Genomic DNA, 27,835 nt, shown 5'->3' on the forward strand with positions numbered 1-27,835 from the left:
CAAGGCTACACATTTTCTTTTTAAGCCTGTGCAATAAACATAACATCATCTGCAACCCTCTAGCTAATACACACACAACTCCATTAGAGATGATGAACAATGTCTTGCATTTAAAAGCTTGTCTATACCTATCCCAGTTATATAGCTGGTCCAATAAAAGATATCACCCTAAGAAGTCCTTGCCTCTTGCACACTTTGTTCCAGATGCATTTCAGGTTCCATATATAACTGTGCAGAATTAAGTTATAAATTAAGCAGGTTTTTTTTCATTCATCATTCAGTAGTCATCACCATGTTAACAGATGTTTTTTCATACATTTCTCAAGAGAAAATTAGTTATCTCCACCACTCTTCCCCAATTACAGATACTGCTTTCTCAGAAACATTTTTTCACCTTATAGTACAATTTCTTCTCATCATTATTTGTGTTATCACCACCTCTTATCCTGGGAATAATAATTATGTTGCACATGGGAGACAACAGCTCCAGGACCAGATAGGTATTTGATGACAAAAAGCAAACTCTTCCCCCGTCCCGCAAAAAAAAAGTTAACTGTCCACTCCAGTTTGCCAGTTCTAGTCCTACCTTTAAAACTACTTGGCGAGACTGTTTCATCCCCCTCCACCTGCCTTCAAGGACAGATCATGCTATATATACCCCATGACGATTAGAATTCTTGAAAGAATGCCAGATTTTCAAGAGAGAACAGATGGAGACAGGACTTACGTGACATTCAACAAAGGCAAAACACAAAAAGAACCTTTTTCCTACCCCAAGAAAAAGATACCTTAGAATAGCATCATCTCTCAAGTCTTCTTTCTCTGCTTTGTTTTTATCCCTTGCCCAGAATTTCTCCAGACCCCTTCATATCTGTCTTTTTACTACTTGTTTTGGTAAATATCTTTATACCATCATCTGAAAGGGAAGCTGTTCAGGTCAGCACCTTGAAAGACGTACATGAGAAAGGCTGCCCTGATATTACCCATGCCAATTCATTCTTCTTGGCCTGTTGAACTAGGATCTTTCACAATCACTAAATTAAAAAAAAAAGTTATTTAAATATACATATCTGATTGTCATCGTATCTGCTAAGGCTATCAAGGGAAAATAAAAAGTTAACTGGTCTCTTAAATAGGATGTACTTGAAGAGGAAGGTCCTCTTGAAACAACATCTAAGCCTCCCCCAAAAAACAAATACCAAATTACTGAAGGTAGCAGAGAAATAGTTCTAAAACTTCCCATCTTTCACACTTTTGCCTGCGGTGACATCTGCTGGCAATTAGTAAAAGCAAAGTTCTGGAGGAGTTTGATATTTCTTTTTAAGTGGTAATTCCTTGTCTCCTCTGCAAAGTCAGAATTCACAAATTTTGTCCAGAAGAACTCAGGATTGGGTGTGGGAGAGATTAAAATAATATTTATTCCTTCCCCAATTTTGGAATATAGTGAAGCAGCTGCACCAATTTCATGGAGTACAGGGGTTATGGAGAGGACCTACATGCTCAATGCACCTTTGGGTTCCCTTGTGTAGTAAAATGACAGCAGTTGCTCTGCACTGATGATTTGGGAAATCGGCTTATGAATTCTGCTTGATATTGGAAACTTAGTGTGTATTTATGTTAGAGAGCAGGTTCCAACTCGAATATGGGTTTATTTTGCTTTGTTATCCTTTACCTCCATGTTCCACTAAAATCCAAGAGGCATAGGGCTAACAATACAAAGCAATTAACTTGAGATGGAACAGCTTCTAAACTACAGGCTGGCTTCATAGTTTCATAGTGCTTAGGGTCAGAAGGGACCTAAACAGATCATTGGGTCCGACCTCCTGCCCCGGGCAGGAACGAGTGCTGGGGCCATATCTGTCCAGCCTCCTCTTGAAGATCCCCAAGGTAGGAGAGAGGACCACCTCCCTTCAGAGTCCATTCCAGAGCCTGGCAGCCCTAACTGTAGTGTTAGGATGACTGTATTTGGATCTTGGGGAGCACTGAATTTGCAGCTGAATAAAAAGGCAATAGCCAGTGGCCTAGCACAGCTACTAACCACAAGGCAGAATGGTATATTAAAAGTAACATTGCAAGACGCTTAGGCAAGCATTTTCCTAACCATATAAGTAGTGTTCCAAGATATATAGCTCATTGCGTGAAAGAAACAGGATGCAAACCACCAGCTATCATTAGAAGATAAAGCAGATTTTGCTTATGAATTCTTATGCTAAGCCAGCAATTTGATTATGCTAAGTAACCATCTTAACTGTGTCAACCATTTTCAAGCAAGTCTTTGTAAGACTGTGTGCTGTGAATGAGGTGAAGGCTTAGGAATGTGGAGATGGTACAACAGGGGACTGAAAAACAGACTGGAATGTGAAAGACAACACGTAAATGGTAACACAATCCGAGATAAACATATGCAAAAAGGTGAATGGTGATTGGTAAAGAACCCTCCAGAAGCTTCCAGGCTTTAGTCGAAGTCCGCCCATGAGACCAAAGAAGTGAGGTCAAGATCTTAGACATGCGCTCATAGCAAAAAGACAAGTGAAATACATAGGTGATTCCATGCTAATGAAACAAACAGTAAACAGAGGTGGAGCTTAAATGGGAAGGACTAAGTTTTTCATGAAGAAATGTTTTCTGGCACTGAGTGACTGTCCTTCAGTCACGACCAGCCTTAAGCATGTTTCCATTAAATTATGGTTTTCAGAGACAGAAGAGCCATAACTTGTGAAATAAGAAAGTGATTTTGGACCATGTAAATCCTCAGAGAGGCTTCAACGATTTAGAGGACTACAGAAATTCCTGTTTTCTTCTGGACATTATATGTATGAAAGGGACTAATTTCTCTCCCTTTGCAGATGAATTACTTGCTGGTTTCTTGTTCGGTGATCAGGTAAGGTAATCTAATGTAAGCTGGTGGGCTGGCAAAAAGCCTAGAATGAAAGAGCCACTACACTGCTAAGTGGTGCTTTTTTGACAGGAGTATGATGATATAGTTTAAAAATGCAACCATCCTGAGTACTTGCTCCCTTTTGTGGCTGTTTCTTGGCTGGGCTTTATTATAGTTTATGGGCCAAGCTCCCAAACTGAGGATACCCTTCTTGAAAAGAAAAGCACAGTATTGCTAAGGGGACAAATCCATGTGTTGTATGGCTCCAGCATGGCTACTGTGGCATATCAGAGAAGGGGAGAAATAGATATGGCCACCAGGTCTTTCAGACAATTTGGTCCCTGGGGCTTTGTGTTCTGTGATTCTAGTTGTTAAGGTCCTGACATGTCCTCTTTCCTTCTCCCTGTCACAGAAGAGATGTACTGCAAACATCTATAGTCTATACCGAAATACACATTCTTCTTGTGTGCTCATCACTGGCTGGCTGCTTGCCCAGCAGATGCATAGATTTTCAGTCTGATAATCCTGGACAGTTTTGGTTATCTGGCAATGGCCTGATAAAGTATGCATTCTGAAATATTTTATTCCTTCCTTATACACTGGGCTATTTCATAGGATTGAAGCCACTTCCTTAAGCCTGAGTCTATGAAAATGACCAAGATCCAAAACAGAGCAGTTTCTGCCCTTTTTAATTTTTCAGTCTTTTGTCAGAGACCTGCTGAGCAGCCTGAATAGGTGATTTGATTGCTAGGCAACCTTTCCCCTAATAAAACACTTTTCCTAGATATAAGTCTAGGTCAGCCTGGAGGAATATGGGCAGTGGAGTCCCCCAGGGCTCGGTCCCGGGGCCTGTACTGTTCAACATCTTTATCAGCGATCTGTATGTGGGTGTGCAAAGTATGCTGTCCAAATTCACTGACGACACCAAGATGTGGGGTAAGGTGGGCATTCTGGAAGGGAGGGCCAGAATCCAGCCAGATCTAGACAGGTTACAGAGGTAGGCGGATGAGACTAGGATGCAATTCAACACAGACAAGTGCAGGGTACTGCATCTAGGGAGAAGGAACCAGCATCACACCTATAGGCTGGGGAACACACCACTTGTCAAAACAGTGGCACAAAGGGATCTTGGAGTCATTGTTGACTCCAGGATGAACAGATATGTGGGGAGCTGGAGGAAAAGCAAGGGCAACATTGGACCCCTGCTAAACCAGATGGGACATCGGACAACTGACGCCCAGGAAAAAGCCAACTTATTAAATGGGTACTTTGCGTCAGTCTTTCATCAGTCCCATGGGATGCCCATGCCCACTATGGGACAAGGAGGTCCAGGTGAGGAAGATCCCCTGCCCTCCATCAATGCTGACCTCATGAAGGAAACACCTTGAGAGGCTGGATACCTTCAAGTTGGCTGGCCCTGACAATCTACACCCCAGGGTACTCAAGGAGCTGGCGAGCATCATAGCACAGCCCCTGGCACGGATCTTTGAGAATTCCTGGCGCTCCGGTGTAGTGCCCGAAGACTAGAAGAAGGCCAACGTGGTGCCTATCTTCAAGAAAGGGAGGAAAGTGGATATGGCAAACTACAGGTCCATCAGCCTGACCTCTATCCCAGGGAAGGTCTAAGAAATGTTCATTAAAGAAGCCATTCTTAACGGACTGGCCAACACCACCAACATCCTGAAGGATAGCCAGCATGGGTTTGTTGTGGGTAGGTCTTGCTTGACCAATCTCATTTCCTTTTACAACCAGGTGACCTATCACCTGGACAAGGGGGAAGAGATTGATGTCATATATCTTGACTTCAAAAAAGCCTTCCATCTGGTATCCCATGATCACCTCTTGGCAAAACTGGCTAACTGCGGCCTCAACCTCACCATGATCCACTGGCTGGAGAATTGGCTCTGCGGTAGGACCCAGAGGGTGGTGGTTGACGGAAGTCAATCGTTGTGCTGTGCGGTGACCAGTGGGGTCCCTCAAGGCTTTGTCCCAGGGCCTATACTTTTTAACATCTTCATCAATGATGTAGACATTGGTGTCAGAAGCGGGCTGGCCAAGTTTGCCGACGACACCAAACTCTGGGGTAAAGCATTCACACCTGAGGATAGAAGGGTGATCCAGGCAGATCTTGACAGGCTCATGAAATGGGCAGATGAGAACCTGATAGTGTTTAACACTGAAAAAATGCAAGGTTCTCCACCTTGAGAGGAAAAACCTGCAGCATCCTTGTAGGCTCGGCAGTGCTACGCTCGCTAGCACGATGGAAGAACGAGACTTGGGGGTCATCGTTGACTACAAGATGAACATGAGCCTTCAACGCGATGCTGCAGCTAGTAAAGCGACCAAAACGCTGGCTTGCATCCATAGATGCTTTTCAAGCAAATCCCAGGATGTCATTCTCCCCTTGTACTCAGTCTTGTTGAGACCGCAGCTCAAGTACTGCGTCCAGTTTTGGGCTCCACAATTCAAAAAGGATGTGGAGAAGCTTGAGAGAGTCCAGAGAAGAGCCACGGGCATGATCAGCGGTCATGACAGACTGCGACCAAAACGCTGGCTTGCATCCATAGATGCTTTTCAAGCAAATCCCAGGATGTCATTCTCCCCTTGTACTCAGTCTTGTTGAGACCGCAGCTCAAGTACTGCGTCCAGTTTTGGGCTCCACAATTCAAAAAGGATGTGGAGAAGCTTGAGAGAGTCCAGAGAAGAGCCACGGGCATGATCAGCGGTCATGACAGACTGAGAGTTATGGGGTCTTTAGCCTGGAAAAGCGCAGGCTCAGGGGGGATCAGATGGCCACATATAAGCTTATCAGAAGTGACCACCAGTATCTGGGGGAACATTTGTTCACCAGAGCGCCCCAAGGGATGACGAGGTCGAACGGTTATAAACTACTACAAGACCATTTCAGGCTGGCCAAAAGGAAGAATTTCTTTACTGTCCGAGCCCCCAAGGTCTGAAATAGCCTACCATTGGAGGCGGTTCAAGCACCTACATTGAACACCTTCAAGAGAAATTTGGATGCTTATCTTGCTGGGATCCTATGACCCCAGCTGACTTCCTGCCCCTCGGGAGGGGCCTGGACTCAATCTTTCAAGATCCCTTCCAGCCCTAATGTCTACGAAATCAATGAACTCCTATGACGTTTACTCTGCCATCACAAAAAGGGTACATCCAAAAAGCATGTTTGGAGGTAGAAGTATTTTTAGCCTTTGTAACATGACTAGGGATGCAGAGTAGAATACTTTTTCATTGCAGACATGAATCTCTAAAAGTGAAGTTACAAAGCCTGTAAAGCTAGCAATTAGTACTGAGAGATTCTAAATAGTACTCTGCAACTGACACATGATCCAGATTTTTTTTCTTCTTTTATGAAATGCTTCTATGACATTTCTTTTAGTTAGTAGTCATAGAAAGACAGTTTGAATAGAATGTAATACTGAACCAAAAAAAAAAAAAAAAAGACTGTATTGCTTTCAAGAAGCATTTACAAGTATTACTGAAAGTAATGCATATTTTAACAGAAAATAAAATGGGAGTAGAATACATCAGTAGTTGTATATTTTAAAACATTCACAGTGTCCTGGATGTGTCAATAAAAAATGGAACGTGACGGTCCATCCACTGAAATGCTTGTAATCAAAAAAATTTCACATAATACAAAAAATAAAATAAAATAAGAGGATATAAGGAGGAAAGGGAGACAAATAGTATAAATAGTATGTGGTAATGCTACAAAGAGTAGCGGACTGCATAATTCAAAATTAATATTCTCATCTCTGCTTCCTTACTACGTGCTCAGATATTACTGTAATGGAAACCAATGAAATACCTAGGTGAGCAGAGAGATAACCAACTACAGATTTTACCAACCTTTTCCAGCATGCTTCAGGTCTTGCCATTTTACCAGTTACCATCATTAGGGCCTAACCTTGCAATCTTTGCTCAGAATAGCCGTTGCCCCTATGGGTAACTTCCACTGAAGAATATCCATTAGGAAAAGTAGCTGGACAAGACTCCTCCCCCTTCTTCTTCCTCCCACTGTTACACATTTCATTTATTTTGTTGACTGAAGGTTAGCCCATGACGTTGTAGGCCTGTGGTGCTCAAATCTCTGATCCTGTAGACCAGTGCATTTTGGTGCAGAGTCATTTTCCAGCCTGCAGGGCTCCTTGTGGGTCTGGAAATTTGGCAGCAGGGAAGCGGTGGCAGTGTTAAGTGCCATGGCTCTGGAAAAACAAGCCAATCAAATCTGCCACTGCTTCCCCTTGCCACCAAATTTCTAGATGCATGAGGAGCCTCACAGGCTGAATGACACAACTCCATGGCCTGCATTCAGCCCATGGGCCCTGAGTTTGAGCACCACTACTATAGGCTATTTTGGCTAAGTATAGAAAAAAAACGGTCTGCAAACAACTAACTGTCAATTCTGGGACATTAAATAAATTCAAGGCATTTGCACTGTTTTGAAGGCTTTTATATTTGAAATACAAAGTTAGTTTTAATATATACAAAAGTAGGTGAAAATTCATTTGTTTGCATTAAAATACAGTACAACCTTGTTATAAAACAAGCCTTATTTATAACAAATCCCATTTTTAGCCAGACCAATAGTAGGAACCGACATTCTTATTATGATGATGCATCCAATTAAATACATTTAGGCAAACACCATTTTTAAGGCACTTTTCTCCAGCACCACTAGAGTTTGTTATAATGAGGTTGCACTGTGCTTTGACAAGAAAAATACACAAGGTGATTTCTCAGAAGGCATTCAAGAGTCAAAGCCTGCTCCCACTGATGTCAATGGGAGTTTTGTCACTGACTTTTATACAGGCAGATTCCAGGTGTTACCATATTTCCAGGTTTCACTATATTCTATACTTGTAAATGATAAAGTATCATTGGGCTCAATCCTTCACCCTAGCTTCAATGCATATCTCCAGAACCATCAGGAGTACAGCTATATGGTCTAAAGCAGCACCACGGAAACTTATTTTTCTTCACTTTACTTCATTTTTATTTTAGTATGAACGTTAACCAGAACCAGAAGGAACATAGCTACGTTACTGAGACTTACCAAGAGAGCTTATTAGTTCACGTGCACATGAAATCTCTCTGCACAGCATTTCCTTGCTCTGTGTGCACATACCATGGAACTGCTTGCATAAGTCAGGGCCTGAAAACAGGGTCCTAAGTATGCCTGAGGACTGTAGAATGCTGAATGCATGATATAAAAAAAAAAAAAAAACAGGATTTGTGGGGGAGTGATACCATTTATTGGACCAACTGTATAGTTGGGATAAAGTTAGACAAGCTTTCAAATGCAAAGAATTCTTTAAAAGTGTTTTCTTTATGCTCACATCTCAGTCAAATACAATAACCATTTTTAAAAACCTAAAAAGAGAGAGCATGATTTATGATTTAAAAAAATAGAAACTGATTTAAGTTACCATTGTATGGCCCAGTAAAGTGCAAGAATAAATGTAGGATTGTAATTTGAAAGTTTTTTTTCTCCTTTTGCTTTACTATCAGCTACTGAGAGAAGTTCTTGGCTACTCAAATGTGACCAGCAAATTAACAGAAATGCCAATCACACACAATGTTTGATCTCAATACATTTTTCGTTACATAGATTATGTTCTTGTTCAGCATTTCAACATTAAGACTTCAAAATAAAATTTGAGAGAGCAGACCAAGACATGTGCTAAGAAATGACTGAGCTAGGAAATAAAATAAATGACTGAGCTAGGAAATAAAATATTAAGATACAGCATTTTTAATTTATTATTTCCATGTGGTTTCTAGGAACCATTTTGACACAAAGCACCATGCTAATTATTTAAAAAAGGATAGAGGTAACAAAATGATATATCATAGGCTTACAGTGCACATGATGGTGAGGTCAATATTTACTGATTGGTGTAGTAAATACTCTCAAAAGGGCAAGTTTAAAGACTAATCTAATTTGAAGCAGAACAGCACAGAACTAGTTACAGCACTGATGTCAAGACTTCTTTAAAAAAAAATTCTTCTTTACGCAACCCTGTTAAGAAAACCAACCATTCAGAAGGGGCAGGCACGCTTATATCACAATGTCTGATTTTCATTCCATTAAAACTCTACATATCTCCTGTTCTGAAAGAAACTAGAAGCCTTATTTCAGTTTTAAACTAATTCACAGGGTGAAGACAGAAAACCTTTCAATTATGACATGACTGCAGAGCATAGCATTCCTCCTCCCATTCATTTTTTAAACAGTAAATTTAATGCTTGTGAAAGGTGACTGATCAAAAGCACTATGTCCCATGCAAGAAAAACTTCAGACAAAAGTGTAGCAGAAGTAACATCGTATACGCACTGGCTTCAAATTTACCCGTGTCTAGTGCTATCACTGTTCATTCATATCCTTTACTTCTTCACAGAGGCTTAAAATAAGGATGCCAACTATGTTACGAACATTTGTGATATGGACAGATACTCAAAGAGAAATAGACTGATGCTATCATATTTCAAAATACGACTGGAAGTGTTAATGACTTTCAGAAAACACTGAGCTCAGTAGGACTCATAGAGATGACCTAGGGGAAAACTGCTCTGTACCCTCGTAATTACTAAATCCGTTTGCCATGCTCCCTTTGGGAAGGAAACCTCCGCCCCGCCAACTTAATTTCCAGCATACCAGATCCCTAGCTTCTAGAAATAGACAGCCATCAAAGAACAGCCCTGAATGGTTATTTTAAATAAACACCTCCTTACTAATGTAAGATAAATGGCACATATACCATCACCACATTTCTACCATTCATACAAATTACTTCTAAACAACCTGTAAGAGCAGTATTAAAATTCACTGTCCATGAAACAGCAATTTCATTTAATCATTGCTATAGTAATTTTTGAGCTAAGCTTTCATGCTAAGTGCCCTCTCACCACTGAGCCAAACAAACCTTCTTTAAGGAAGTAACCTAGCAAGTTCTGCATTTTTATAAATACAATCCCGTTCAGAGATCTGTTCCAAAGAGCTCCATTCAAATTCTTTTACACACAAGAATAAAAGCTTGTACAATTTCCTACTCCTTGCTTTCAGGGAGCTCCTATCTGGCATTTCAGTTCAAACCTCTGCAACTCAAGAAACAAAATACGGAAGATTTAATCACATAAACCTCATCGTGGCCCGCCCACTTTTTTTTTTTTTTTTTTTTAAATAGTACTGGAAATCTGATCATCCAAAATTTGCCAGCCTGCCAAAATAATATGTTTACACGGCAGTCTCCTCACACATTCCAACTGGAATATTATAATGTCTGTCATCTTCAGTTATAAGAGTCACTACAGGCCAGTCTTCCTCTGGGTCATTGGGATAATGTGTGATGAATTCATCAGTGCTGTATTTATATAGTCTATAAACTTTGATGGTATGTCGCAGAGCATATGCAAGAAGAAACATTTCCACCTAGGTTTAAAAAAAAAAAAAAAAAAAAAAAAAAAAAAAAAATCAGTTAGGATGAAATATATAGCACCAACTGAATTTTATCGTTGCACATAAAAATATTATTTTGTATCAAATTCAGCAGAAAGACAGCAACACTAAGGACACTTGAATGAAGAATAAAGGACAGAGAGATGTTACGATTTAGGCCTCCCTTGCACAGAAAAGTACAATGAAGCCCCATCCTGTCAAAAAGCAATTCTTAGTGCTCAGGTAATTGACTCAGTACACAGGTAATTGACTCAGTCTGCTCATTATACATTATGGCCAAAAAGTTTGAACCTGAGTGTTTAAGGCATTCAAATATCTGAAAATCAAGGCACTTCATTTCTAATGACATGGATGCCTAGAGCCCTTGAAAGAAATATACTTAATTATGTGCCTAATTCTGGACATAAGATAGAAAGTTCTAGACCTACACATTTTTTGTATAGAAGCTATCAGATATGTAATACTCATTTACTTCATTACACCTGCCTGCCTCTTCAACTGCATAAATGTAAACATGTGCTGGTAAGGACCACTACATGTGCTCCAAGGCTAAGTATAAACAGTCAAAAAGACCAAGGCTGAAACAATTCAATCTTCACAGGTTAGTCTAAGCTTCATAGATTGAACCGATATGCAAGTGAACAGACATTCACTTTTGATTCCAGAAATACACCCATATATGGCTCAGGCCAGAAACTGGGGGGCACTAGAGCACATCTCCCTGCTTGGCTGGAGCAGACAGCTTGGACAAAAGCTAGTCTGCCTACCCTGTGTGGGAGAGTTTGGGGGCAGATGCAAAGCTTCCTGGGATGCTGCAGGACTGCAACTTGACTTGATTCTGGAGAGGATCTGAAACAGAAGTTCAATAAACCAACTTAACTTAAATCACTTAAGTCTGATACTACATCCATCCAGGTTCATCTTAAATCGATTTCAGCCATTTTGAAAGTAGTTTATGAGCACTAAACTTCTGCTGCGTTACAGATCTGAATAACTGCTCTGGAGGGCAAAACACTTCTCAAAACAATGGAGAACAGATGCAAGTGGGGCTATGTTATTGCACAGTCAGGCAGGCATCCACTCAAATCCACACCCGAAATAATTCTGCCAGCTGGAACAAGGATAATGGTAGCACACATGTCCAATGCAGGGCAGGGCCATGATTCTTCCTCTCCATTTTGTAGCAATCAACACGAGCAGCAGCACCAGCCTGTTGCGTGCATGAATGTTAGGAAAACAAGGAAGTTTCCTTTCCCTCTCACATTTGCCTTATGCATTCTCACAGGACTGGGCATGCCCTGCTTTAGCTAGTAATTTACTTTAAGAACAGTCTTACATCAATAGAATAAGCTACTAGGTAAAGTACTACTAGGTATAAAAGGGTAACAACATTTTGCCCCAAGAGAAAAGTCACTAAATCAAATTATGCAACGGTTGAGTGCCATCTTAACAGTCAACTAATAAATCTGCAGTGCTGAGTTCTGCTATCATATAGGCCCACAAAAATGTAATCACAGAAGTCAAACAGGGGCAGGACCTGGCCCTTTGATGTTACCAGTTAACAAGTGTAAAGTTAGGTGCTGCATTTAAGACTTCTTTCCTGTAACCATGCGGCAGGCAAATATTTCGGCTGGAGGAACACTTAACGAGTTCTGGTGAGCTGTTGAGGGTCACAAGGGTAGTTCCACTGCTTGACATGCCCTGCCCCCTGGCTGCCACCTTGGGACCACAAGTTCTGCCCTTAACCCAACCTTTGCAACTGGAAGTACTCTTTTTGGGAGGGGAGTGTGACATCTCGGAACTGGAAAAAAAATCAAATCGCATACTAAAAATCAAACACCTACTGTAACATATTTTAATTTTGTTTAAAAATATATTTTTGTCCTCATTTGTGTGTGTTTGCAGAGTGTATAGAGGAGACTGCATAATAGCTCAAAACACAGTCTTACTCTTGTGTACTGTGTTTCTGTGGGGGAGCGTGTGGGGTGTGTGGTGTGTGTGAGGGTATGTGTGCAGCACCAGCAGGTGGCAAGCCTCCAGGATGCTCATGGCCCGCAGTAGGCAGAGCCTCCCAGCAGCAGACAGCTCTGACCAAGTCCCAGGAGGTACACATGGTAGCAGGGTGCAGGGCCAGGCACAGCGTTCTCTGTGACTCATGGGCAGCTCCTGGGACTTGGCCAGAGCCATGCACCGCTGGAGTGAGCTCCATGCGATGGAGCTAGAAGCCTGGCCCTGCTTCCTGCCACCAGATGCAGATCCCATGACTTGGCTAGGGTTGCAGGGAGCAGGGATGAGCCAGCCGTGCTCCATCGCACAGGGCTCCCTGCCACACCCAGCTGAATCCTGGGAGCTACATGTGTTACCTGTCAGCTCTGTGTTTCTGAGGGAGCCCTGGCACCCAGCTTGCTGGACTTGCAAAGGACTTTTTCTATTCCCTCCTGCCCACACACACACCTCATCTACCCAGAATTAAGCAGAAGAAAAGTTTAATAGGCATCTCAGGCTGTACATTCCCCAGTCCCACTATGGGAGGCCTATTTAAACTTGATTGACTAAAACTCAGTTGCCAGGTTAGGGAATGCTGAGGCAAAGAGACCAAGTCAGAGGGGGTATGGGCAACATTTGAACAATGGTAAAGGGTTCTTCACAGCGTCCAGCCCATTGGAGCCTGAACCACAAATGCTGTCATACTTTTCCCGGGATGACTGGTGGAAGTCCTCCCCACAAAGTTTATGAACACTCCAAGTAATCCCCTTAAGTCTGTTAAAAGACTACAGTAAAATCTGAAAGTCATGCTAAGCTGAGGCTTATTCACAACAGGTAAAATACAAAGCACTGATGCCAACTTAACAGTGCAAGCATAGCTAGGCCACCTAAGAAGAAACAATGTGGTATCCCTTCCAGTATATCTTCTATATTCATAATAATTTCAAGCTGGCTCCTAGGTGTCTGGTTACTCCATAAAACTTGATGTTTGTCCTGGTTGTTAATCAGTTTCTTGAGATGTTCCAAACCAGATAACCCCTTGTCACTGAAAAAGGGAATTCATTTAAATTTCAACTGTTTACATAACAGGATTTTCCCTGTCAATTATGGCTTGGGACCCTCTTGATTTACACAACTAAAAGAATGTTTTGAAGATACTAGGCTAATGGTATAAGAAAGCTGTAAAGCAGCAAACAGTGTGCTTCAAGAGAGAGAAATCTCTCTGACACCATCCACTGTTGTTCTCGAGAAGCTGAGAGAAACAGATAGTCTCCCTTCAACAATCGTGGTGGAAACTTTGCTTGTCAGCAAATCACTCGAGTGCCTTGGAATGGTGAGAGCCCAGCTCTCGCTCTCTCTGTCTTTCTCCCTCTCTCTCTCTAGGCATAGCTTTTTGAACCTAAATTGTATTAGTTAAGCTTGAGCTAGGTTTCCCCAAATACACAATTAAACCAGGGTAATTTTGTAATTATTTTGTTTGTTTTTCCTTGCCTGTCTATTACTACTAGTACCATTATAAATGTCATATACTTAGCAATAAAAAACTTTTATAGTCAAACTGGCGGTAACCAGGTGCATTTTTCCTTCTCTACTTCCCTTTCCCATTTGCTCTGCAGCAACGCTTCTTTTACCTAAGCCAAAGATACTTGTGAAGCCCAGAAATACTGTGGGGTCCACTCATCAAGAGGCTACCACTAGGACAGTTAGGGCAAAAGATTGGGACGTGCTGAGTTTGAAACACATAAGGGGATCAGCTTGGAAAGGCTGACTGACCCAGTTTGGCTCAGACGTGCCCTAATGAACTGAATACTGGCCCAAGAGGGCGTCAGCTGGACACCCAGCTGGATTCAGAGGTATTCTGTTCACTTGTGTGCTCGTGTCTGACTTCATTTTATTGTTACCTTAACAAACTGATTTGTAGCATAAGGGTGTCAGTCTGTACATGCTGATCAACCCAGCCAGGTTGGGGGGGGGGGTGCGCATGATTTGGGGGCTGGAGGTACCCAGCCCCACTGAAACCGAGTCCTGCAAGATAGCTCCATTGGGGGTGAGGGCTTGCAGAAGGGAGAGATACAGCTCCGTATAGAAACACGAGTAACACAAGCAGCACATTGATAGAATTACAAAGACCTTAGAAACGTGAGCACACCCCAAAGTAACGGGCATATCTAGTAACACATGTGGTGGCCAGGAGCGGGAACAGGCTGCTGGCTCCATCATGCAGGGCTCCCCCTTGAGTCGTTCGGCTCCGGCCAAGTCCCAGGAATTGCACGTGAGCTGCAAAGGAGCCCCATGCTCCCATCAACACGGGCTCCACACTACCACTTCTCTATCCTGGTCCTTCCAGTCCTAGCCCCAGTGTGGGTCCTATGCTCCCGCCCAGTTGCAGCTTCCTCCTGCCTGCTGCCACTTCCCTACCTGCTCCCGAGTGCTGCAGCAGGGACAGGAGGAGCCAAGCAGTTCCTTGGGTGGCTGCAGCAGCCGCTCCCGGAGGCTATGCGCACTGGCCAGAACCAGGGCCCTCCCACAGGCAAGGGTGGGAGTGCAGAGTGCTGCCCCAGTGGGATTGGGCAGGGCTCAGCTCCATGAGGAATGCAGCAGGGGCAGCTGTAAGCTAGGCTGGATACTATTAAATGGTGGGTGCCTGCCTGCAGGCCAGATGAAAATCACCTGACAGGCCAGACCCAGCCTGTGGACCATACTTTGTCCACCCCTGCTATAACCACATCCACAAGATTTTAGGAACCCTGTTATCCTGACACAGAATTTCTTATTTTTACGTTAATGTTTCTGCCACATTTCACTTCAATATCCCCATTAACCACTGTATAAGTGTTTGTGAAATACCTACTGCATCATTATTCATTCCAGTATCTGCAATTCCAAATTCAAATTAAATAATTTTTCAGATGAACACTAGTAAAAATGTTTTATCAGGATTTATTTAGTAGTGCTCTATACATGGTTGCCTTCTGTACTTTATTTGATATTGCAAGTACAGATATTTTTATCTGTGTATGGATATTTAAAAGAAATTAAAAAATAATGGTCCAATCACATACAATCTGATCATACAAAAAGATTAAACCTAATCCTTCATTTACTTTAGTAAAAGTTCCATACTTATAAAAATAAAAAGGAACACCTGTTTTTATTGTGGAGTCCCAGGCCACAGAAAACTGTTTATCATTAAGATCTTGTCTTGCTCTTAATTACGGTCATGTACAAACATTCAGTTTCTACCAGGAGAATTGCTGTTCTCCTACTAGAAACCAAGAAAGTGCAGATGTTCAAGCTTTTTCTCCTGGAGCTAAAATAGCAACGCTAGGAGAAAAATAACCCAACAGCAAGGTGGAAATTGCTCCTTGGAGACTGAATGTCCACACACTTTTCCATGACTTACTTGCTCCTGGGGACCAGGAGAAACGGAGCAGAAGGAAAGGCTCTCCCCATGCATTTCAGAGACAGGGGTCTGCAGGTTGTGTGGAGAGGCAGCTGCTTCTACCACTCCTATTGACCAAGGGATGAGGGGAGAAGCATCCACCAAGTGCTCTCCACCTGCTCTGGAGTTCCCAGTGTCATAAGCAAACAGGGGCTTTGCTGCACTACTCCCTTTTGGCAATGGGAACCAAGCATACAATATGGCATAACCCCCTATTTACTTCTGAAATCAGAGTCCCTGATGTTAGATGCAGGCAAGGGCTTTGTCCTGCTGCTCCAGTCACCCCTGGGAGTAGGAAGATTCAAATAGCCAAATGCTTTCCCCAGACCAGGATCACCCTGATCTTGGGAAGGCACAAGGAGCAGGGGAGAGGGGGCAGATCCAGGCTGAATATCTGCACTGGTCTCTCTCTCAGAATCATTTCCAGAATCATTGGAAAGTTTCCACCACTAGAACTGAAGGTTTGTACACAGCTTATATCACTTCTAGCTTTTACAAAGCATCCAGCTACATAAATACATTTATTAAGGCTACTAAAGCTTGGCCAATTACTCATTTCAGGAGATATTCTGATACACCTGCCAGAGTGGGACAGCACAAGGAAATAGAAAGCTACAAAATATATCATAAAGCTACCAAATATACGATAAACACAAAGAGTTCTTACCTGTTCCAGGCCTCCAGTGTGACCAATGTGATTCAAGTGATTATTCATTAATTGCTTAGGATTGCTGGATGTATCCCGAGCAAACAATAGCCATGAGAACACAGGTACATTCTTTCCTTCTTTATTATCATTGTATAATTCAATGGCTGTATTCAGCATCAAAAATTTCACGGCTTCATAAAGGCAATATTCCTCCTCTTCGTTTTTAAACAATTCATTGCAAGCACCTTGCTTCTCCATGGGTGTCTTCATTTCACTTACACTCTTCCACTATAAAAAAAACAATATACAAGTCACAAATACAGGAAATCACCATTATCATTCACAACTGCAGAAAAAAAGAATCACATCCTTCTCTCAGGCAGGTAGCCATACATTTTATGAAAGGCTCTCTTGTTCCCATTTTCATATGTGCATTTATTTTAAATGTTTCCATAATTTTAGCTGCCGCTAGCATAGGCAGAGGGAGAAAAAATATTGGGGGGGCTGCAAGCGCCCATGCCCCCCACAAAGTCTGCAAGGGAAGGGTCAGGGAGGGAGTGGGGAAGGTGTAAGGCTGGGGCTGGGACCAGGGCAGGGACCAGGCCCACTGCACCTGTGCAGCCGCCCCTTCCCCTGTGCCAGGGGTCATTGTCTGGCACCAGTGTCCACTGCCCCCCAGCCCCGCATCCTCCCTGGTTGCCTCTCCACACCAGCCCCAGCCCTCAAGTGGGGCCAGCCTCGACTGCCCCCATTCAGCAAGAATGGGGCCCTGGATGGGCCAGGCTGTGGGGCTATCAGAGCCCAGCGGCTCATCCAGGGGTACAGCACTGGAGAGCCAGGGGAAGAGGAACATACCTCCCCCTCCCCTGCAGCGCATGCAGCAGTGGGAGCTGCCTGCCCACGCCCCTGGACAAGCCGCCAGGCTCCCACTGCCTCACAACCCAGCCTGGCTGGGGCCCCAAATCCCCATGAATGGGGCTCCAGCCGGGCTGGGTCATGGGGCAACCCCCACAGTGCAGCAGGGAGTGGGACAGGGGTGAATGATTTGCCCCTGCCCCTGCTCCATTCCCTCCTGCACTGTGGGGGTCTCGATCTGCTTCCCCCAAACCCAGGCAGTGAAAAGAAACTTAAAGGCTTGCAGGGTCAGCCGTGATCCCGGCGCCTCCCCCCCCCTACTGCAGCCAGGCTGCCCTGGAGTTTGAGCCCCGTTAGCCTCCGCCCCCTTCCACCACCTATGGCTGCTAGTGTGAAGTTGATCACTCATTTTTCAAACAAGCACTGAAGCATTTTGCGGTGACAATCAAGACATGAAGACAATCAAGAAATGAAGACACCCATTTTTCTACAAGCAGAAAAATACGGAGAAAGAAGGAAAAACAGGAAAGGGAGGAGACTTAAAGGGGAAAGACACTGCACAGGAAACAGTGGCTGCAATATCAATGATTTCACTGGCTACAATATCAATGATTTTTGTGTTCACTGCAGCCAAAATTCCTACAATGCTGTAGGTATTTTGCTAACATTTTTTATTTTGCTTTTTCTAATTAAAGTCCTATAAAACAGTCAAACTTTAGCTTTTAAAAGAAGTAAATTTGTGCCTAATTGAAATGTTTAAAATAAAAAATAAGTATTTGCATAGAAGTGAATTTACACAAAAATTGGACAATTAAAAACACTGTATTAGTAGTTTTTACAGTACAGTACTAAAAAAAGATCAAGTGCTATCTTTAAAAAAAAAAAAGAAAAGAAAAAAAGTACCCCTGGCAGCTAGGACCCCCCCACCCCCTCCTCCAGCAGGGCTGGGGGAACAGGGGCTGTAGGTAGGGAGTAAAGGGCACCAGCAGGGCCCGGGGTGGGTGGGAGGGGGAACTTGTGGAAGGGCTTTTAATTTTAAATAATGGATTTGGGGGGTTTTAGGAGAGGATTTGTGATTTTTTTAACAACCTGGGAAAGCCGGATCCCTGCTAATCATTATTCAATCATTACTTCCACTCATCCGTTACCCTACTGCCTTAAGCCCTAGAAGGGTTTATTTGCTAGAGAACAAGCTCATCTGCCCAACAAACATCATAACTGAAACAGAAAATATAAAGATGACAAAGTAGTAAGAGAGTAAATATAAGACTCTGTATTCATATTTTTTAAAAACCTGATAGCAAGCTAACAGACTTATGCACCTACATCTGAACCAGCTAATTTACAATGAAACAAACAGAAGTTGTCAAAGTTGTCATTTATCTACTTCCCCCCACCCCCATCCTGTATTCAAGAATTATTCCTCCCACTTGATCACACTTTTTCAGTATCTTAAATATATAGCGTACAGCACCTCATCCCAAAGGCTTTTTTCCTAAACATGATACATGCTAGTATATACATGCAGGAATTCCTTTACCACTCAGTGGTTAAGTAGAGAGCCAACACAGTGACTCTTTAAGGGAGTGAATACTACATAAGGATGTCCACATGAAGTTTTATGTTCACTAGCACAGGGCTTTTAACTGTCTTTGTTTCACCCAAAGGCGCATAGAGGTCTTTCCCAAACAAGAGCTCTTGCCTGAAACACAATTAATTTACCTCAGTCAGATGACAAAAGTCATTCTGGAAAGGGTATCGTAGCACTAGTAAGTACTACCACATTCCATGTCATAGCAATGAACTTATGAAATACTGATTACATGTAAATGATACCACATTAATTGCATGCAGTCTCCTTCACTATTATTATTATTATGCCTACTCATCAAATTGTTCAAGAAACTAATGATATCCTCTCGTTTTGCCTATACTCTAAAGCAGCAGTTGGCAGTATTTTCCATGGCAGGTCAGAATGATCCAGTTCAGATCAGAGAAGCACCAGCACTAGCATCTGACAACTGCTTCCAAGCTACAATGTGACATGGGCAAGTGCAGTGCAGTGCTGGTAAAGCCCTCTACTACTGAATACTACAGAGTCCTGCAGGCCAGATCCAATTGCTCTGGTGGCCAGGTCTCGCCCACAGGTCATGGGTTACCAATCCCTCCCCCAAAACTAAGTAGTACTAAGTACTAACATTAGAGGTGAAATCTCCAGTACTCACTTAAGAAAGAGGAAACTATTGTATTTTTTTTAGTTCTCTCAGCTCTTCAAAGATTTTTACCGTTAATTTGTGTCAAATTCTGTATGTTCTCTAACTGATTATAGCTACCTCCCCTAATATACTTTTTTATACTAGAAATTATGTTGAACAAGATTTCTCTGTGGACACTGACTTGGATTAAAGGAACATTGCTGATAGAAGATTCATATTGGTCTGAGTAAATTTTGAGGGATTGGAGATATTTTTTAAATGTTAAATTTGTGATTTAGTAAGTTGGATTTGTTAATAAATAAAGTTTAAAAAATGATGTTGAATTAGTGGAATGCTAGACACGCTTATTTGCAAATCAGGAGAGAATAAGTACATAATTTTCCAAACCTTCTTCCTTAGTAGTCCTAAATATTCCTTAATTTCATCACCAATTTCTCTCATCTTTCTCCCCAGTTTTCCTCTGTGCTGCCAGTCTTTGATCCAGTCATATTTGCTCAGCAGCTTTTCAGGAAGCTACAAAGTTAAGAGGGTAAAAAAAATACAGCAGTTAATAAATCAGAAAAAAATGGAAATAAAATCCTCTCTCATATCTGTGACATTTACTCAGATATTTATATGTATAGTTGCTCATAGTTTTACCATCATCTATTCTTCATAAGAGCCATCCTGTGCAAAGGATACTAAGTTTTTTTTAAAAACAAGACAACCCCCCTTATCCCTACTTCTGCCCACTAACATGGCTTTTTGCACCAATAACTGAATAGGGAGATCAGTTAATTACCAGTCCCCGATGCAGCTAAATATCTTTTCCCACTACAAAAGAAGTGGCTTTTTTGCTGGATCATTACAGACTCTGCCAGACTTATCACATCTGATAGAAACAGAGTATTTAAACCACCTAATAAACTGAAGTCAAGGTCATGTTCCTTGTGAACATGACTATTTTATGGTTTGCAGCATTCTTGAAATATGAGAAAATTATATTATTTTGTCATTTTCTAAAAATGAAAAGTCATCTTAACTTTATCCTTTATATGTAGGCCTTTATACCCTACTTACATTTATATGGTTGCTTAAAACTTTGCTATCAGCACAACTTACACGCTTCTTGAGGGTTATAAAGAAGAACCAAAAATCTGTAATGACTTTATCGTGCATCAGCAGATGCATGACGAATAGATTCAAGGAGGTGATACTTCCCCTCTATCGGGCGCTGGTCAGACCGCAGTTGGAGTACTGCGTGCAATTCTGGGCACCGCACTTCAAGAGGGATGCGGATAACCTGGAGAGGGTCCAGAGAAGGGCCACTCGTATGGTTAAGGGCTTGCAGGCCAAGCCCTATGAGGAGAGACTAGAGAACCTGGACCTTTTCAGCCTCCGCAAGAGAAGGTTGAGAGGTGACCTTGTGGCTGCCTATAAGTTCATCACGGGGGCACAGAAGGGAACTGGTGAGGTTTTATTCACCAAGGCGCCCCTGGGGGTTACAAGAAATAATGGCCACAAGCTAGCAGAGAGCAGATTTAGACTGGACATTAGGAAGAACTTCTTCACAGTTAGAGTGGCCAGGGTCTGGAACGGGCTCCCAAGGGAGGTGGTGCTCTCCCCTACCCTGGGGGTCTTCAAGAGGAGGTTAGATAGGCATCTAGCTGGGGTCATCTAGTCCCAGCACTCTTTCCTACCTATGCAGGGGGTCGGACTCGATGATCTATTGCGGTCCCTTCCGACCCTAACATCTATGAATCTATGACTGCATAATAAAGTACTAATTTACTAAAAAAATCATGCTCTGAAAATCTGATTTTGTAGGCAGTATCCAGCAGCTGTGTCCAACATTTTCCTTGAAGGAAATAAAAAGGGCTAATCATTCACCAGATTGACCACATATCCTTGCTATTTAATAAAATATAAATTTTGCCAAAAGAATGCAGGCACCAACTATTTTTAACCTTTTCTAGTTAAACTGTAACAATAGGGAGCAATACCTATTGGAAAACAAATGTGTGTGAGAAGAGGTACTAACACGAAAGGACGCCGGAGTGGAGAAAACAATCAAGCCGGGAGAGCAGAGATTCAGGAGCAGCTGCTCCCTGCGTATAAAAGAGCCCGAGGGTGGGACCACGCGGCAGGGAGGAGGAGGTGAGAGCGGGAGGCGTTTCCTCCAGGAGAGAGAACAGGGAGAAGATTGTGGAGTTGGGGTGATTCCGGAGGGCGGTCCAGAGTGGCAGAGAGAGCTGGACGAAGAAAAGGAGCTCGGTGGCTCCAGAGGACGTGAGTGAACTTCAATAGGATTGCACCAAAGAAAAATAGAGGTGCAGGAAGCAGAGAAGCTGCGAGAAATAGAGGCGGGGGCAGGTGCTCTGGAAAAAAAAAAAAAAGAAGAAAAAAAAAAGGAAAAACAGAAAGTAAGAAAGGAAAGACAACAAACACATTGGGAAGCCTTGGCTTTGATTTTGATTTTTTTTGAGTTATTGACTGTTCCTCAGGAGTGTTTGAGGATAAAACGAGGAGGAGCACATGAAAACCTACAAAAATAAAGGGAAAATAGCGTTAAAAACGAAAATTTTGGGACAATTTGAGACACGGCTCCAAAAGTTAGTTTGACTAAGCTGTATATCAATAAAGAAAAGGATGCCCCGAAGGTGTTTATGATAAACTAAAATTTTTGTAAAACAAAAAATATATAATAGTCTTGTAATAGTTGAATGTGTGAAGGAATACAAAGGACAATAAAGAGAATTGTTTGACTACAGCAGACTGTGGTTTATTAACTTAAATCTGTGCATTGGGTAAAAAAAGACAGCGGAAAGGTGTCCACTGATAAAAATGGTTAGAGATTGTAAGTAGCCTACTGTGGCAAATAATACCTCCCAATTAATAACATCAAAAATCCATCAAGATGTGGCAGGTGAGAGTCGGAATTGATGCAGGAGGTGATAGCCAAGGCAATCCGAGCAACCATCACAATGTGCTATCAGGATCTTAGTATTTTACTGCAGAGTTAATGAATATATCACAATACATCTGAACAAGGGAACAGCCTATTCATTAATATTCTTAGGGTAGCAGCCATCAGCTTTTAAATGTTTTTGCAGAGTATCCTATAATTCCAGTCCTGCTACTACTTGTACATCCAATTATTTCACAGTACTTTAATAATCTAATTCTCTATTGGAAATTGACTTAATATAAATAACTTGCACTTGACCGTTGATAAATTGTTTGGAACAGAGATAATTACTAGGCCTGTGCGAAGCAGCAAGTATTCAATTTGGATTCAGACGGACAGTGATTCGATTCGGTGATATAAGGCACTGTCCCGATTCGATTCAGCCAATTCAGATTTGGAGCCGATACAGAGATTCGGCCATAGACCATAATGGGGAATTACTAAAATACCTATAATTTTGTTACCTAAAATATCAACCTCCTAGATACAAAACTTCATGGACTCAATATAGATATTTAATTTATGACACACTATAACCTACCTGACATCTGACTCCCCAAGTACCTCTCCACTTTTACCTGCTACATTCCCCCACCCCCGCCTCAATTTACATTTTCACTGATGGGCTTTCTTGCCTGCATACCAGCCTCTGGCTTCTTTAATATTTATTCCATCCAGGAAGAGCACACACACACACACACCAACTGCAGACGCTTCCTCGGCCTGACTCAGGGTTTTTAAACCCAAAAGCTTGCTAAGATACATTTATTTCTCCAACTATTCAGTTGGTCTAATAAAAGATATCAGATTGACCAAAAGAACCGTGTCTGCCTTCTGTGTGTTAAGGCAGAGTGGAATGAATGCAGCAAGGATGGTAGCCTATAACAGAGGGCCTTCCCAGTGCTCGGCCCACCCAGCTGTTTCTGGGCCAACCGCCCACCCTTCTTTTTCCTACCATGCCTTGATGGAAAACTGATTCAGATGTTTCCCAGGTGGGAGGCTGCCCATTTAGGCCCCTATCTAGGGGTGACATCCATTTCACAGCTCCATACCTCCCCTACACTGCGGCCCATGCCTTGCAGATTGCATCCTTCACTCCCTCCAGCAGTGGTCACCTCTCTGGGACTTCTGGCTCCCCCTTAGGCCCTGGCCCTGCCTTCAGGTCAGTCGGAATCCCAAGCCTCTTGCTCCGAGCATTCCTTGCGGTGGGCCCCTGACCCTTTGACCCTCGGTTGGGTCCTGGCCCCAGCATGGACCAGTCCAGGGTACCTCAAGTCAGATCTGAGCCACCTGTCTGTTCTCACCCTCACAACTTAACTGCAACCAGTAAGCCTCAGGCCTTTCAAAGATCTTATGGATCTGAGCTTTCCCCAGCCAGGACTGTGTGCCTTGCGGTGGCTGGAGGTTGGTTATCAGGCACCCCCTAACCGCTTTTCACCAGGGAGGTTTGTGGACCTGCATTTCCTGGGGCTGCTGTGCCACCAGCAGTCCCACCAGGCCTCCCTACCCTGGCAGGGTGCAGTTTTAGGTCATGTCCAGGACCTGGGGCCTCCTCCCTCCCTCCCCATAGCTCGTCCATACCTCCAAGTTCGTCCTGGCACAGGAGCTTAGCAGGGAGATGTTCTTTCCCTGCTGGCTGATGAGAAGCTAAACTGCCACTTCCAGCTCGGGGCCGTGGGGGGGGGGGGGCATTAAATGTTTCTGAAAGCATATTTAAAAAGCAAATAGGTGCTGAGTGAGGAGAGTGGCACTCATTCCATCTGCACGTGGAGCTTGGGGAACCTCAGCAGCGGGAGGTTCCTCTTCAAGAAAACCAGCTGCTCCACCAACCCAGAATCCAGGGAGCTGTGGTGGGGTGTCACAACATCACCAGCAATGCCAAAAACCCTCCCGCTTGGAATGCTGGTTGGTGGACAGGACAGGTGTTCCCGGGCAACCGTGGCCAGATCCTGCCACATCTGGCTGCAGGTTGCCCAGTAGGCCAAAGGTCGCAATGCAGCGGCTCCACGTCCTTGACGAGATAGGTAGTCACCGAGGCCTCCACGCTACCTGCCTGATGGTGGGGTCTGGTGTCTATGAACCCCAATATTGAAGCCATGTCCTTGGCCCAAATTGGCAGTGGCTGTGGTGAAGACTGGCTCATGGCTGGAGTGCTGGCATGGGAAAGTGGATCTCCCTTTTCCTCATCCCCCTGCCTCTGCACTTCTGCCTCCCTGACTGTTCACCAACACCTCCATCCAGTGACCGAGGGTTTTGCTGTTGCAGACACTCCCCTTCACCCTTGGGTCGCACATGCCAGCCAGCACGTGGACCATACTGGACCACAATGGATCCAGCCATTTTTTGATGCGCTCCTTCAGCCACTTCACCAGTGCCTGCACCTCTGGTAAAAGCGGCTTGCCTCAGCCAGGAACATCAATACCCTGGAACTTCTCCATTTGCTTATCAAGCTTCTTCATTATGGGGATCACCTGGCTAAGAAGGGCATTGCCAGCATTGAGGCTCTTGGTGGCCTCAAGAAAGGGCTTGATGACCACCAAGATCTGGGCGATGGTATCCCACACCGTTTTGTTAAGGTGGCCACTGACCGCAATCTCCCCATGCAAGGCCATCTCATGGATGGCCTCTTCTGTTGCTCAATCAGCCTTTCAAGCATCATGTATGTGGAGTTCCACAGTCTCCACATCCTGTATGATTTTGTGATGCGGGATGCTCAGCTCTGCCTGTTTGTCCTGCAGAATCTTGCCCCCCCTTGATGCTCCAGTGGAAGTAGCTCACCACCTTCCTGCATTTTGAAATGAGCTGGCTGGTAGCGGTAGTAACGGCACCATCACCAGGAGCCCTGTCCCCCTCCAAGGCATCACTCACTATGAGGTGCAGCTTGTGTGCCACACAGCTGATGCCAACAAAATTAGCATCACAGACCACCTTGACTATATTGGCCCCATTGTCAGGGACTATGAACCCACGGGTGAGCTCACCCTGCCCAATGAGCCACCCCTGCACCATGCGATTCATGGCCACCATGATCTCCCTTCACATGTGGGACCCATCCATCACCTCCGCTTGAAGGAGAGCCCACTGACGCCCTGACTGATCGCACCAGTGCCCTGTGAGGGAGAGACAGGTATGATCTCCATCCCGGCTGCTCCAGATGTCTGAGGTGAAGTGTAAGGCCACCTGTGGCTCTGCCTTCTGCAGCTCCTCCCTCAAGTACTCCCTGCATGTCTAATACAGGGAGGGCACCACTGTACTGCTAAAGGTAGTACATGCGGGCACTTGATAGGATGGGGCAATGAGAGCCATGAGCCGTGGATGCTCAACAAAGGAGAAGGGCTGAGTATCCAAAGCAAGCATCTCCCCAATGCTCTGGGCGACCTTGCTCGCCTTGGGAATGTGCCCCCTTTGTCTCCACCTTTTCCCCACTGGTCCAGGGTGGCCTGCCTCTGCTTCATGGAGATGGGGGCTTTGAAGCGAGAGGGGGACTTCTTTTTGGGCATGCTCCCACTGGTGCCAGGCTGAGGAAGAACAAAGGCAAGGGGGTGCTGCCTCCTGAGATGCACCATGGTGGCGAAGCGTTTCATGTCCTTGCCCCGGCTGATCTTCCTTCGGCAGTGCTAGCAGGTAGCATACCTGGGATCATCTGCTACCTCAAAATGATCCCGCTACCCATCCGCTTCTGGGTTGGGGGTGGGGATCCTGCCTTATCCCCCTCCTCACCAGGCAGAAGCACAACATTTGGATGAGCTGAACCACCTGCCCCAACAACCTCCTCCAAAGTGCCTTCCAGAAGAGACCTGCCTCAAGGGGAAGTTTGAGGGGTGTGGAACAAACTCAGATTCCCCCTCCCTCCCCAGAATTTCCTTAGCTGTAGCACTCAGCTCTGCTGCTTCCAGATCCAGCTCCTTTGGCACTGGAAGGCTCATGCTGGGAACTGAAATTGGGGTGGAGACGGTCATGCTGGTGCTGGTGGTTATTACTAGTGTTAGTGGCGGTGGTGCAGTTTTGCCTGTGAGCAGCTAGAGGTGCAAGGCCCCAGAACCCAGACTCACCCCACACCTATCTCCTTGACAGCTGGCGGGCTTTGTGGCTGCAGCAGGGCCTAGCAGCCAGGCCTGCAGTAGTTCCCCCCACCACCACTCCGTGCCCCAAGACAGAAACAGTTGCACAAGCACCCGTGACATGAGTTTTGCCTATCAGCAGCTAGAGGTGCAAGGCCCCAGAACCCAGACTCCCCCTGCACCTATCTCCTTGACAGCTGGCAAGCTTCATGGCCTCAGCAGGGGCTAGCAGGCCTGCAGCTTTCACCCTGTTGCACCTTAACACACACAGTGTCACCCATGTCACGAGTTCTGCTTGTTCGCAGCTTGAGGTAGTTTCCCCCAAACCCCTGCACCTATCTCCTTGAAACTTGGCAGGCTTTGGAGCCTCTGCAGGGGCTACCATTCCTGCAAGTTTAATCCAAATTAAGCCAAAAATGACAAAGTTATAGGCTGTTTTGTCCTTCCCCATTATAGCCTACAGGTGAAATGTCAAAACAGCAAAACATTTCGACTTGCCTCGTTTTACTTTGAGGCTGTTTCGACTATATCTGTTCTGTTTTGATTTTGCTGTTTTGACCTCGAAACAAGTTGAAACAGTGTTGAAACAAAACTGGCGGCCAAATTTCACACAGCCCTAGGGTGCATTTATGTTGGGAGTGGGGGGGGGGATAACTTGCAGCTTTCCCTCTGCCCCCTCTCCTGACAAAAGACCTGGCACCTGCCTTTCCACAGTTTCATAGAAGTTAGGGTCAGAAGGGACCTATTAGATCGAGTCGGACCCCCTGCCCTGGGCAGGAAAGAGCGCTGGGATCTGATGACCCCAGCTAGGTGTCTGTCCAATCTCCTTTTAAACACCTCCAAGGAAGGGGACAGCACCATCGCCCTTGGATGCTTATTCCATATTTTGGCAACCCTCCCTGTAAAGAACTTTTTCCTTATGTCCAATCTGAATTTGCTCTCTTCCAGTTTGTGGCCATTATTTCTAGTTACCCCAACAAGCACCCTGGTAAACACTGTATCCCCTATTTCTTGCTGGCACCCCCGATGAGTTTGAAGGCGGCCACGAGATCACCTCTCAGGATCCCCTTGTGGAGGCTGAAGAGGTTCAGGTTTCCCAACTGGTCCACATAGGGTTTTTTTAATAGGCCTTTAACCAGATGAGTGGCCCTCCTCTGAACCCGCTCCAGGCCATCCACATCCCTCCTGAAGTGCAATGCCCAAAACTGGGCGCAGTACTCCAGCTGTGGCCTGACCAGTGCCGCATAGAGGGGAAGTATTACCTCCCTAAACCCGTTCGTGATGCACCTATTTATGCAAGAAAGGGTGCAGTTAGCTTTAC

General features: G+C 44.3%; 1 protein-coding gene across 4 annotated transcripts in view; it reads right to left on the reverse strand.

Moving 5' to 3' along the window:
• Window positions 1-6,401: 6,401 nt before the first annotated feature.
• Window positions 6,402-27,835, reverse strand: part of OTULIN (OTU deubiquitinase with linear linkage specificity) — a 43,968-nt gene continuing 22,534 nt past the window's right edge. For 3 of the 4 annotated variants that reach the window (XM_025209634.1, XM_025209633.1, XM_025209632.1), the window contains exons 6-8: window positions 19,894-20,019; window positions 16,454-16,723; window positions 6,402-10,331 (exon numbers count right to left, since the gene is read on the reverse strand). In XM_025209634.1, coding sequence (XP_025065419.1) covers window positions 10,137-10,331; window positions 16,454-16,723; window positions 19,894-20,019 — 591 coding nt within the window. In that variant the 3' untranslated portion in view covers window positions 6,402-10,136. The remainder of the gene's footprint in view (window positions 10,332-16,453; window positions 16,724-19,893; window positions 20,020-27,835) is intronic. The other variant, XM_006028235.3, reaches the window with a different exon arrangement.

Source organism: Alligator sinensis, unplaced genomic scaffold (genome assembly GCF_000455745.1).
Source record: "Alligator sinensis unplaced genomic scaffold, ASM45574v1 scaffold420_1, whole genome shotgun sequence".
Lineage (NCBI taxonomy): Eukaryota > Metazoa > Chordata > Crocodylia > Alligatoridae > Alligator > Alligator sinensis.